A 14,827-nucleotide genomic window follows, 5' to 3' on the forward strand; every position below is an offset into this window, starting at 1 on the left:
AAGTAATATGCATGCATTGGATTCTTACTTTTTCATGATTCTAACTTGTACTCTACTAATTTACTATTCACTCACTATTACTATAATACGGTAAAACTCAAGATCTTAGTAATACATTAATTAGGTTTCCACTACCTTTGACGAACTCGAATTCCGATTAATGCAGTCAACAGATTTCTAACTTGGGGAAAACAAAACCAAATCCTTTTAACTTTCTGAATATCTCCCTTTAAATCCAAGTTTAAATTATTTTTTAATTTCAAAGGGTAAGTTGTGAACAGTGCAGGGTATGTGTAATTTTGACTATGAGTAAATTTTACTCTTTTGACAGTTTATTTTATTGGGAGTACTTAATTTGTCGGGGTGGTAATTTAATGTTAAATTATTAATTAATATAAACGTCCGTACACATAAATAAATATTTAATCAATGGAAAACCCTTGAGCACTCGGGGATCTACGATTTACCTTGGGTGTGGGTGCCTAACTGCCTATATGCCCCTAATTACATAGGTCACATTAGTTAAGATTGTTTTAATCCAATTAAGTAGAAAGGTCTTATTGTATTTTTATTAAGCAGAACCATATGGTCCATATCACATGTGTATCCAATAAGAAATGTAATTAGGTGTATGTTCAATTTATTTGGGAAAATAAGATGGTGTCAGCAGGTGATACTGTATCTCGGTATCACCTTCTAACTTGTTGGAAATGATAATTAGTTTAAGGATATTGAATGAAGATGATTTGTATTAATTTTGTAGATTGATAATCTTAGCAATACATATGTGCGCTATTTATAGGTGATCATGCACCTTAAACGATACAAATGATCTATGTTGGTGACTTTTGGGTCCACGATACTTCCGCTGCCCAAATTCTAACATAACTTAAAGCGGTAAGTATCTTAATTTACACATGAAAACAAAGAAGGATTTTGAAGTTATTAGTATTTGTTATGAGTATCGGTTTTTAATGACTTTATGAGTTGGTTATGTTTAATAGTACTAACTACCAGCTGGAAAAAATATAACATTGTAACAAACTAACAATTGTGAGATATGACTGAATTTCAGTACCGTCCTCTTACATACACAATGAAGACCCTATTGCATAAAAAAATGTATATAATTTATATTTTACATGTGAAACATTAATACTGAAATTCGATACACGCTATCTTAGCCCTCAACAACAAATGGAGCATGGTGAGTATGGTAAATGTAAAGGGAACTTTTGAAGGTGAATTGAAGGTCGGTTACTTTGCGTAGACAATTGTTGAGAGTAGGGAGATGAGAGATAGGGCAAAAGGTTAAATAGAAAGAGGAAAAGCGTAGTGTGGGGATGCTGGGGTTTTGGGGGTCATTTATTACACAATACGAGATCCAGAGTTCCAACACTTTATCAAGTGGATTCTTTTATTCATAAACTAGTGACTAATTAAGAGAGACAAAGGACATCAAACAAAATAAATTAAATACGTCTATCGTGCAATTAATACTCTCTTCGTCCCGATTAATTATAGTTCTTTGATTTGGGTACAAAGTAAAAGAAAAGAAGAGGGGTCAAATTGAGTGCGAAAGATTAAATTACTCATCAAATGCAATCCTAAAATAGAAAGGACAACAATTAAATGAGACACATAATAATAAAATAGGACAACAAATTATAAGGATGAAGGAAATACTAGTTTAAATACCTATTTTGTAAATTATGCAATGAGACTGTTGTATGGCGGAATCACATAAAAAGCGATTATTTTATAACAAAAAGTATTTACTACATAGGCATTTATTATTATAATAATACGTCTACTTTTTAACATAAAATAGTCAAATACTTATCATAAGATAGTTATTTGTTACGTGTTACCTTATACAACGGTCACAACAATAACTATTGTACCTATTTACACCATTATCGAATTATTAATATTATTATTATTATTATTATTATTATTATTATTATTATTATTATATTATTATTATTATTATTATTATTATTATATTATTATTATATTATTATTATTATTATTATTATTATTATTATTATTATTATTATTATTATTATTATTATTATTATATGCCAATAATGTGTAAAAATTACGTAAATGCAAGAAGCTTAGAATTTTCTTTTCTTGTACGTGATTTATTTCATGTAGGAAGTAAATATGTTATATGTAAAATATTATTTTGAGTTCAATCAATAAATTATCTAAGTGAAAAAATTTGATTATTCTTTTGATAACTCATATTGTCCCATATAGTTTCTTATAATCTCATTCTCTTAATAGCTCATTTTTTAGGGTACCTTATTAAAACAAAACACTATTTTACGATACATAGTGTTACTCCGTAATTATGTAAAGTCTATGTAGAAATGTCATAATATAGGAAAAAACACGACATAGACAACACCCAATTCCATTTTTTTGAGTGATAAACATTATTAAGTGATGATAGTATGATACTATATACCACTTATATTTTAACCAAAAAAAACATTATTAAATGATAGTTGTAATAATTTCATCGTATGTACACAAGTAACACAACAATTTTATAACCGCAAATTATACTAAACTATTGTATGTTATGAATATTTTAAAAGTGACAATTTCATGATAAAAAGCGATAATTTTATGTCACGTTCTAACATAAAATTGTAACAGCTTAACATATAATGGTCATGATTATTATAAAGTGATCAGTTTTTGTCCGTCATACTATACAACGATTGCACGCAATAACTACTACTCCCTCCGTCCCGTTCATTTTTTTTCCTATTCTATTGTGAGATGTTTCAGTCAATTGGTGTTCTTCTGTTTTAGAAAAGCATTTGATGAACAATTTAATCCATTTGTTATTTATCAATTCATGGACTATACAACCAGTTGTATATGTTGTACGGTGTAGAACCTGAGCTTTGTGTCAAAGTATCCGAGCTTTATATTAAAGAATATGAGCTTTAATAGAAAGTATTGAGTTCATTCATTTACACATTAAAAACATGAAATTTAAATTAGCTCAAAAAAAATACACGTAAGCTCGAATTCTTATACTTGGTTGTACCTTGTTTATGGTACAACTGAATGTATAATCATATTTGTGGTTATTTAGTAATTCGTCATCTCTTCTTTCCTTTATTTTTGTGTTAAAATTAAAGGAAAACAATTGACTGAAACTGAGTATTTTATAACATCCTAATACATAGTACAATATACTAAGTTACATAGATAAGATTTACATGGTTATGACAGAAATTACAAAGATGGAAAGTGTTGGATTGTAGCAGTTGGAATTGCAGGTTTGTCTTAAATACTTAATTACTTCTGCAAATGTAAACACTTATAAATAAGACACGAGTGTACATATGTGTCTCCTAATATTATATTTATATGATTTTGGATATATATATCTATTTCTTTTATGAATCATCACAATACATTTCCCTTCTTAAAATTAAGAAGTTAAAATCTCAATGAAATGAGCACAACCACAACTACAATTACAAGGACATGTATTGGTAAAACCTAAGAGTATTTAATCTCTTAAACCCTATTTTTTGTTCTTGAAATTCATGAGCTCTTTTCTTGTTCTTCTATATTGATATGTGTGTAATTGATCTCTTCCATGCATCTTAAGTAGCATGCTTCTCACTTAATGATTCTCTCTCTTTAATTTCTCCCTTCTCTCTCTAGAAGAGTGAGTGAAGGGAGAGGTTTGTAGGTTAAAACCCTAATTTTGTTTTCCTTGGTAATTATTTTTCTTAAAGTACATGTATAACTATCGCGGTAAGTCTTACTTATAACCGTTGTAATTTACAACATAAGGGTGATATACTGATATGCATCATCAATCCCGTTGTAAGTTACAACGGTTGTAAATGATAATTTCTGTAGCCTTTATATTTTGTTAGCCGATCTCAAATCATTTTTGATTATTCTGCGAATTTCTTGTTGTTTGCTTACATATATTTATAGTTTGGAACATTTACAACTTGTAAGATTATTATTTTGCTTTATAGATCTTTATGATTTGGTTAAGTTAATCTTACCTTAGCTTGAATATGTGATGCAGGAGGGTTTTGCATATGAAAAATTAGTTGTATTATCATTAAACAAGTACTAGTTGATTATATACTTCAAGTGAAGTTTGGAAAGACAAAGGCTCAATCATGAATTCAAATAACTGGCTATCTGCTTTCCCACTTTCTCCTACTCATTCTTCAATTCCTTCACATCATTCAGATCAATCTCATCAACATTTTTCATTAGGGCTTGTTTCTGATCAATTAGACAACCCTTTTGGCCAAGCTCAAGGTATTCATTTATGTTTTATTACTTCCTCCGTTCTAATTTGAAAAATGTAAACAATCGACTGGAACAGAGAGAGATTGTATTTTTGAACTATGAGCATACTAAATCCTTAATATTGTAGAATGGAACTTGCTAAACTCACATGGCGGCGATGAAGTCCCAAAGATTGCTGATTTTCTTGGAGTAGGAAAATCGGAGAGTCATCACTCATCCGATCTATCAGCATTCAACGACATTAATCAAGCAAATGAATCCGATTATCTCTTCTCTAGTAACGGGTTACTAGCACTACAAAACACGGTGGCAAGTAATAATCATAATAATACCGGCTATGAATTCCAAGAGAACTCTAATAGTTTGCAATCACTCACATTATCCATGGGAAGTAGTGGAAAAGAACAAGTACAAAATTCAAGTAATACAACTAATTGTGATGAGAGTGGTGATAATACTAGTGATGCTACAATGGCGGCCTCTACTACCGCCAATGTCACCACCGCGATCACTCCTGTTGTTGAAGCTACACCTAGAAGGACTTTGGATACTTTTGGACAAAGAACTTCTATCTATAGAGGTGTCACAAGGTACTTCTTTTTTGTTTATTCACTCATTTATTATTGTATGACACGAATAGGTTAGTGTTAGAGAATACGATATATTATACCAAATAAGGTGCACTAGATACGGAGTATAATATACCATAGTAAGTGGATTATACATCTGATGTAGTACATCAGATGGTATAGTTTTTGAGCATTAAGATAAAGTTTTTAAGTTTTAATTTAAAAAATTTGAGTTTTATTATAAAGTTTTTGAGATCATTTCCTTAAACATTAATCTCAAAAAGTTACATTATAACTCAAACAATTACATATAAGCTCGGAAATTTTGATTTTTGACGTCGTAAAACCAAAATGTAATTTATAAGCTTTATAGAACTAAAAAAAATACACAAAAACTCATTATGTAAGAGGTAGTACATCTGATTTACAATCTTTTTTCTATAATATACTATATTCTCTAACAGTTAACGTGTACATAAATTTATCCTAGCGCAAAATATTGAGAGGCTATTTTTTTATGTCCCCTACAAATAGATTAATCATTTTGTGGTTTAATTTGGTGGTGGTGTAGGCATAGATGGACAGGGAGGTATGAAGCTCATCTTTGGGATAATAGTTGTAGAAGAGAAGGACAGTCAAGGAAGGGGCGTCAAGGTCACAATCGATTTTTATCTTTGTTTTAATCATTTATCGTAATTAATGTATATGAACACGACTAAACCATTAATCGTATATAAATTACTTAATAAGAAATATAACAATTAAATTGTTTGATTTTACTTAAAAACATCCATATCATTCATATAAATTTTTCTTTTATTTCAAATTACTGACTCTTTCTTATATTTGTGCATGTTGGATTACTATCATCTTCCTTGCAGTTTATCTTGGTAAGTTGATTTTGCACCTTGTCAACATCCATGATAACATTATTGTGACCTAATCAATATCCATGAAGTCATATTTTCTTCGTCACAATTTGTAACCCGTCATAAGAGAGACCAACCGAGCTAGGAGGTTATAGTATAAGTGTCATTAATAGAGTACGTGCCCTAATAAATGATTATATATGATAATTAAAAAACAGGTGGATATGATAAGGAAGACAAGGCTGCTAGGGCTTACGACTTAGCTGCTATCAAGTATTGGGGAACTTCAACTACCACCAACTTTCCTGTTGAGTTTCTTCTCCTTCTTAAAATCTCTTATTTACGTTTGATTACGATATTCCTTACAAATGAATAAAAACGTAAAGAATCATAAGACGGAGAATTATATATTACGTGCAAATTAAAATCTCGACAACTTATGGTGTTGCATATTTAAAACAATAGATAACCAACTATGAAAAAGAAGTTGAAGAAATGAAACATATGACTAGACAAGAGTTTGTGGCCGCTATTCGAAGGTACGTACATACATTCTTGTATATAATTATATACTCGAATTATTTCATAAAACTAAGGTGATAATGTTTACTTCATAATAATGATAATAATAATAATAATAAAAATATCGTTTCAGGAAGAGTAGCGGTTTCTCTAGAGGTGCATCTATCTATCGTGGTGTCACAAGGCACCACCAGCATGGGAGATGGCAAGCTAGAATCGGTCGAGTGGCCGGAAACAAAGACCTTTATTTAGGAACTTTTAGTAAGTTTTGCGTCTTTAAAATTCCACATAAATTTATTATTCGTATTACTCCTTCCATTTCACTTGATCAGCCTCATTTGATTTAGAATATACTCGTATATAGCATTAAATTTTACGTATGCCAACTTATTTTTGAAATCGACTATTTTGTATGAACCAATATAATAACGGTTTTCCTAACATGCGTTCTTAGGGCATACATTGAGAAGTTAATTATTAGAGAAATATTTATTTCATTATTTATTGTAAATATTAGTTTGTACATCAATTTCCCTAATCCCGCCCCCTTATACTAAAAAAATAAGAAATTTCCAAATTTTTTCGCCTAATTGAATTTGGCTATAATTGGGCTTTCTTTATATCATATCTGTAATTGAGCTTTTATTATATCATATCTGTAATTGGGCTTTTTATTATACTATCATATGTTCAACTGAATTATACTGAATTTTCCCTTTTCCACCGATTAATACAAAACATTAATAATAATAAATTTTACAATTAAATATCAAATTGAGTTAAATATCATGTTTTTTAATTATTACTAGTTCGTATTATCTTTTTCTTTAATATTCCTATTTAAAAACCGCACATTCGCGCGGGATCTATGCTAGTTACCTTCAAAATAATTACGATGTTGTATTCAGCCACAGAAGAGGAGGCAGCAGAAGCATATGATATAGCAGCAATCAAATTCAGAGGACTAAGTGCAGTCACAAACTTCGACATGACCCGATACGACGTCAAGGCGATCCTCGAGAGCAGCACCCTTCCTATAGGAGGCGGTGCAGCGAAGCGACTCAAAGAAGCTCAAGCAATAGAAGCTTCTAGAAAAAGGGAAGAAATGATTGCCCTAACCAATAGTGCCTTCCAATACGGTAGTGGTTCGACCTCGACTCGATACGGGTCTACTCCATACCCTCTACTCCCATACCACCAACTAGACCAACCATCCTTAACCCTACAAAGTAACCATGGTCAAGACACCGCGGTTAACCCTAACAACAACAATGTTACCTTGTCGCATTACTCGCAAGAGGCTCAGTTCCTACAATTGTACCAACAATCAAGTTACTCAAACCCGAATATGTACAACAATTATATCCAATCGAACCCGGGTTTGCTCCACGGGCTTATGACCATGGGTTCGAGTTCGATCGATACTAGTAACAACGTGAGTTACAATGGTGGTGGTGGTGGTTACATGCAATTGGGCTCGGGTATCAATGCAATGGGGTCCACCTCGTCCACAAGCAATGGTGTGGGCCCTGGTGGTGATCAAGAACCACTTGCGATGGTGAAGGTGGATTATGATATGCCGAGTGGCGGTGGTGATGGTGGTGGGTACGGTGGTTGGTCGGCGGAGTCGGTCCAAGGCCCTAATACTGGGATGTTTGCTATGTGGAATGATTGATAATGTGTTACGTACTTGGGAAGTTTATGTTTAATTAAGTTAATTTTATTTGGGTTTTTTTTTTTTTATGTTATGGAATTTTAATTAAGTGGATGAGTCATGAGTTGGTTTGTTTTGATTAATGGAAATGATTCGAGGGTTTTTATGCATGGTTCAACAATTTTCCGTCTACGTAACAAGTTTTATTCTTCACCAAAGTTTCTATTGAGGTAACAAATGAAGCAAACTTATTATCGAAATACATGTATTTATGATATAAGAAATTTCATTTGACAAGAAGATATTTATAATTTATTGTGTGTTTTTAGGGCACGCGTTAGAGAATCTGTATTTATACGGAGTTTTAATTAATGAAAACATTTAAGTTTAAAATTATGTAATTATTACAGGTTTAACATGTCATCATTAGAAAGCATAGTTTATCAAAATAAAATGCGGAGTACATGTTAATTGTGAAGTACTCTGTATAAGGTACACTCGTTAAATCTACATAGTATAAAAACCAAGTTTTTTCTTGGCTTCTGATTGGTTGTTAAATTTCTACATGCGGGTCCTCCCATGTTTCATATCTTATCTTTATTAATTCAGAAGACAATATTCAATCCAGAACGTGTCACCTCAATAATTCAGTTTTTTTTTTTTGATATTCATGTTGTGGTGGGACCCGTTAGTGTGCAAAGGAGCATATTTTTCAGAATTCCGCCAATACAAATATCCTACAAATTCCGTCGTAAAACAAATACTATGAAATAATTTTATACATTCCGAATAAATGAAATTAATGGCATATAAGCGGTATGAATTACAAATCGGAATAAATGAAAATAATAATATGAAATAATTTTATACATTCCGAATAATTTGATAAACCTATATTTATACATATGCAATAAATTTACCAACAACGAGTCCAAAGCGATAATAGCTCAAGCTTTACACTTTGATTTTATTTGTATATGGATTATTAATTTTATTTTAACAATTCGAAATTTTATGATAAATACGGCATCAATCCATGTACTTCATTGTATATGGGCTTACTAGCACACACTAATTCACCAATAAATCATATAAGCTTTGACATTCTGATGTTACACTAAGCTGTGTTAAAGTAGATTATTAAACTATATTTCTTTATTCGGGGTGTAAAGTTTGTTATGTATGCAAATTTTATTTACAATAGTATATTACGTTATTTACTCTTAAACCATTGCATTTGAACACGTATTTGAAACAAGTGTAAATATTAATTATGTAGATCGCTGATTTAGATAATTACAATAAAAATGCAAAAAAAAAAAAAAAAAAAAATCATCCCAAATCATTAATACCGGCCCAAATACATACCCGTGCAATTTTGCACGGGTTTAAAACTAGTTCTATTTAATTACCCTCTCTCTTCAACCCAATTTAAACCCAATTCATATTCATATCTCATATTTCTATTTTAATTACTTATGTTAAAACATATGTTAAAATGTGATAATTACATAAAATGTTGCAATTTACATACATTCAACGGGTCTAATATGTCAAATATCATTAATATAATTCTAATAAAATATGATTATATATTATCTGATATTCAACTCTGATATTTATCAAATATTCGAATCTCCAAATATGGACTATTTATATTGTCACGATATTGAACACTTAATCACGCTCAATTATATGTTACGCTCAAATTATATGTTCATGTATCTAATAATAGCGTCTGCTATTACGACCCGTATATTTTTTGCACGGGTATAAAACTGGTTGAGAATGTATAGCTTAGATATGTCTTTTGTTATTATATACAAAGTATAATATTCCATGTCATGCTATGGAACCAAAAAATATAAATTACATGCTCCCGCCAATTCCTTTTCCATGTCATGATGTCGAACCAATGAACTATTCAAACACTATTTTTAGTTGGGGTTATATATTGACAACACTGCTAAATATATTAACCTTCCTACATTTATTTTACCCTTATATATCTGTTTTCATTAGTTTCTCTTGTAAGTTGTAACACGTCTTAAATTGAATTTCGTAATGGATAAAATATGACTTATGATAAAAAAAAAAACGTAATTATCTATAAAAAAAAAATTATCGACAATAGCTATATTTTATCGTAATATGGTAACATTTTACTATCACAACTGAGAATATGCGATTTCGTAATTGTAAGTATTTGACGCGCTTTTATCGTAGTTTAGACCGGCCCAGCAGGATTAGTACTTTGTTTCCAACCAGATCCAGTGGGAAATACCGTGTGTAGTTAGTGGGTGGGCCACAATGTTGGCGAAGTAAAATGAAAGGCCCATTGATTGATATGATGGAACCTCGTTACCGACCCTTCATAGACTACTCCTACAAACCTAGACTAGATAGGCTAGAATCGACCCAAATAAACATGTCACATATGCAAACAAGAAGAATGTAAGTAAAGTCTCCTCCTATCTTCCTCCATTCGTCTCAATCATTTGTTTGTTATTGATCAAAATACTTCTCACAAATAATATAAAAGGCAAATAAATAATTGGAATAAATAACTAATCTCACTATAGACGGATATATCCGTCCAAAGTAAAAGACAGGTTAAATATGCTTAAAGTGGTGACATTTTTGGGTTCTACCATACAACTTGTTACTTGTCGTATGCTTAAAGTGAGTAGATATTAATAGGAATATTTATAATAGTTGGGACTCAACCATCATCTTAAGGTTTTGGTTGAGTTGGTCCATCTATCATGATATCAGAGCCAGTTTGACCGAAAGTCACGGGTTCAAATCCTGACAACCTCAAAACTCCTCAAAAACTCGAAGTGGAAACCCAGCACACGGTACGAGGGAGCCGGTGCACAACTAACCACTCTTCAAGCCCAACGGGCATTTGACTGAGGGAGCGTAATAGGAATATTTATAATAGTTGGCCACAAACATCACCTTAAGGTTTTGGTTGAGTTGGTTCATCTATCAGATATTTGGCATGTCTATAACTATAGACGAATAACTTGTGTGGAATAAAATGTAGTAGTTAGTTTGACAAAAAAAGGTGAGTTTTGGTGAATTATCTATTTATATATTGGGTTTGATAACTGTTCTTTATTTAAATGTAGATAATATTAAGTATGATTTAAAATTAGTCATTTTACATAATTTAAGTTATTTTAGCCGGGTCAATTTCATGTCAGGTATTTTGGATAGGGTCTTTTTGAGTAAGTTTAGTTCCCGGTTAGCAAAGCTCGGAGTCAAATTTCAATTGCGTCGGATCAATTTGAATTTTGGAACTCATTTGGGGGTGTGCAATTCGAATCACGAGTCAGCCTTTTCAAGTCGGGTTTGCTCTACAAGATCTAGTTTACGTGTAGTTGCAAGTTCAATAACATTATTCTCACAATGGTCTTATCTCCTATATACTAAATGAATAGGAAAAACTCAAAGTTTTCCCGCCTAAAATATTCCCCTATTTTGATATAATTTTTTATTTTCTTTCCTATTTAAATATTGTTCCCTCTTTAAGATTTGCGTCTAGGTTTTTTGATGATAAAAATTTCGTAAAGATAAGCTATTTAAAAAGTTATAATACAATATTATTAAATCCGTGTAAAAACTTTTTTTTTTTGCATTAAAATACACATTTCATGTTATAAGTATTACTTAAATGGTTTTTTTTTTCCTCTCAAATCAAAATACACTGATGAAAAACGTTAAAAAATAATGAATTGTCAATTTACATTCTATAAATATAATATACTAAAAGGTAAAATTTTATAAACACCGTGTATGCATTGCACGGGGCCTATACTAGTTAACATATAAATTTGGTAGTCGGTAGAAGGTATTACTCCGTATTAAATTAGGATGGTATAGAGCTGATCATGGGCCGGGCCTATGCGGGCTTGGGCCGGCCAGGATGATAAAAATGGCCCACATGTGCGGGTTGGGCTGGACCGGGCCAAATGAGAGGGCCTATTTAGCGAGCCCAAGCCCGGCCCTTATGGGCTAAATCGGGCTTTTGGGCCTATATGGGCTTTTCGGGCCCTAAAATTTACGACTTACCAAACGAGATAAGTAGTATAATACCTTCAACTTGTACTTTAAATGTGCACTTAGTATAAAAAATCGTACAAAGTATGATGAAATACATATGAATTAATCTCCAAAAATAGAATAAATAAAATACAATCATCGACACATTATAATGCTTAATCATATCTAGTAGATATGATTTATGTTACGTGAACATCGCTTTTAAATCTCAATAAATATATACATAAGTTTATAAGGAATTATATATAAAATTTACGCTACTTAAACAAATTTTATAAGAAAAATATTCCTTAATTAATAAATATGGGTCGGGTCGGGCCAAAATTTGGTCCAAATGCTTGGCCCAAACCCGGCCCAAAAGTACATTGGGCTTTTTTGCTTTTATAGAGATCTAAGTAAGTACACAAATCTAACTCAAATACAATTAACAACATACTATATATTAATAACGTTAGAAGTTGTGTCTACTAACTATATTGTTTAGACGAAATTCAATCTACAAATACCATTAAATATATTATATATTATATTTCTATATCTAATCAATTACATCTACAACTTTATGATAGAATTTTATTAGCTTAGTATTATCTCCAAATATACTTCTAATTCTAATTAATTACATCAACAACTTTATGATAGAATTTTATTAGTTGTCTACAATTTTATGATAGAATTTTATTTATTAGTTGTCTACAATTTTATGATAGAATTTTGTTAGCTTAGTATTATCTCCAATTATATTTTTATTTATAATTATTTTAGGTAGTTTCAAAAGGTTGGAGTCTCTCACGTCGCTCGAAAAAAGCTTCCTTTATTAATATAGATAGATTTTTCTTTCGCATGTAGACTGCATGCAATATTTTATACTTTGAGGTTTTGTTTTTGTTCAAATGAGTGCACTTATGCCGTTGGTGAGAATTGAACCCCTGATTAGGCTGATTTTATACTTTAATTTTGACGTTTTTTTGGGTTCAAAAAGAATTAAACCCCCAACTTTATGATTAAAGTAAGAGAGCTCATATCACTTGAGTTCTTGAACTGATGTTGATGACATTTTCAATTAAAAAGAATATTGATGATGCAACAATGCAACATATGAGCTTGCATTAGTGAAAATATCTGACAGGTGGAACATAAACAATTAGTGATGTCAGCTCTCCTAATCCCATTATTTGATCCTCTAAACCCACTTTTAGTGGTCTTAACAATGGATTCCTTTTATTATATAAATATAAATAAATTTGATTGATTTGGTGGTGCGTATTTATACTAATGATGTCCACCAACATAACCACTAACACAAGTCTCAAGCCTATCGAGACATGGACGGTGTTAATTGCAGCATATACTTCCAATTACCGTAAATGATGGCCCATCAGATGGACATAGGCAGGGAGTTCATATAAACCGCAAGTTTCCCTTATGACGGGTATAAAAATGGTTGAAACTTATTATTTTTGTAGGTCACAGTGATATTTATGCTATTTTGTAACGTATTACCGTATTACAAATTCTTACATATAAAAGTCACAACAGTTAATCTCATTGTAAACGGGTATATTCGTCTAAAGATGTAGACGGGTCAAATATGTCACCACTTTCATAATAAGAGAACCCCCATCAGCCCACTTGTTGTTTATCTTATTATGAAAGTGGTGACATATTTGATCCGTCTACAACTTTAAACGGATTGTGCCCGGCTAAAGTGATTTGAAACTTGTGATGATTCTTAGACCTGGTCAACAGGTCAATCAGGTCGGATCGGGGCGGGTTTAAGTCATTTTAGGTTTGGGATATTTTCAGGTTAACTATTATCAAGTTGTTTGTTGATAATAATCAGTTTGTAACAATAAACTTTCGGATCAGGCTACTCTGATTCGGGTCAAGTTCGGATTTTGAGCTCGCGGGTTGAGTTGGGTTATTCGGATCGGATCAAATTTTGCCAGTTCTGAATCTCACCGGTTTTGTTTTATCCTTTAATAGAAACAGAGCCAATGAAGGTAGGAAATAGGATTCCAGATAGCACCCAGCACGCCAAGGGACCCTTTCCTTCACTAAAGCGGCTAAATTTTAATTCTGACTATTATACTTTCATTATTCATTCATCATTCTCTCTCTCATTTTGTGGTCCTAAATTATTTCAATTCCATCTTCCTTTTGCACTTGTTGCCAATTTTCCATCCATATCTTTCTTTACTCTGTTTTGTTTTTTTAAAAAAAAAAAACAATTAAATACAGTATCCAATAAAAACACACTCACAATTATTATAATCCCATAATACCAATATTATTATTCACAGCTCTTTTCCAGCCTTTTCTTCTCTTTTAAATTTTTTAAAAAAAGGAGGAAACCTCCCCAACAAGGAAGCTTTATTATTAAACCTACCCCAAATAATTAAGCCTTAAAGCCATCACATTTTACTTTCATTTCATTCTAATTAAACATCTAAACATTCAATAATTATAGTGTAAAACCGTCTTATAATTAGTGGCGTAGTTAAAAAAATTTAAGCAAAAAAATCACAACGTAAATTCAAAAACCTTGTAAAAAAAGCATTTTACATTTTTACATAGTAAAAATGTTAGTACAATTATATAATCAGGGGCGTAGCTAGAAAATATGGGACAATAAAAATGTTAGTACAATTACATAATCACTGGCGTAGTTAGAAATAATGAGACGGTTTTTAATATTGTAAAATTACTCATTTCTTTAAAACAATAGGTGAGTGTTCAACAAATAAAAACCGTCTCACGACTCTCCTTCAATCAAACGATCTTATTCTATAATTTGTATTTAACATTTCACAAATTCTCATGGAAGACATGAC

General features: G+C 31.3%; 1 protein-coding gene across 1 annotated transcript; it reads left to right on the forward strand.

Annotated features, from left to right (window-relative positions):
* Positions 1 to 4,175: 4,175 nt before the first annotated feature.
* Positions 4,176 to 7,946, forward strand: LOC141656248 (AP2-like ethylene-responsive transcription factor PLT2). Its single transcript, XM_074463075.1, has 8 exons — positions 4,176 to 4,320; positions 4,439 to 4,901; positions 5,452 to 5,534; positions 5,762 to 5,770; positions 5,968 to 6,056; positions 6,215 to 6,288; positions 6,405 to 6,532; positions 7,180 to 7,946. The coding sequence occupies exons 1-8, from the start codon at positions 4,176 to 4,178 to the stop codon at positions 7,944 to 7,946; spliced, it is 1,758 nt and encodes a 585-aa protein (XP_074319176.1).
* Positions 7,947 to 14,827: the final 6,881 nt, after the last annotated feature.

The sequence above is a fragment of the Silene latifolia genome, chromosome 5, assembly GCF_048544455.1.
Source record: "Silene latifolia isolate original U9 population chromosome 5, ASM4854445v1, whole genome shotgun sequence".
Lineage (NCBI taxonomy): Eukaryota > Viridiplantae > Streptophyta > Magnoliopsida > Caryophyllales > Caryophyllaceae > Silene > Silene latifolia.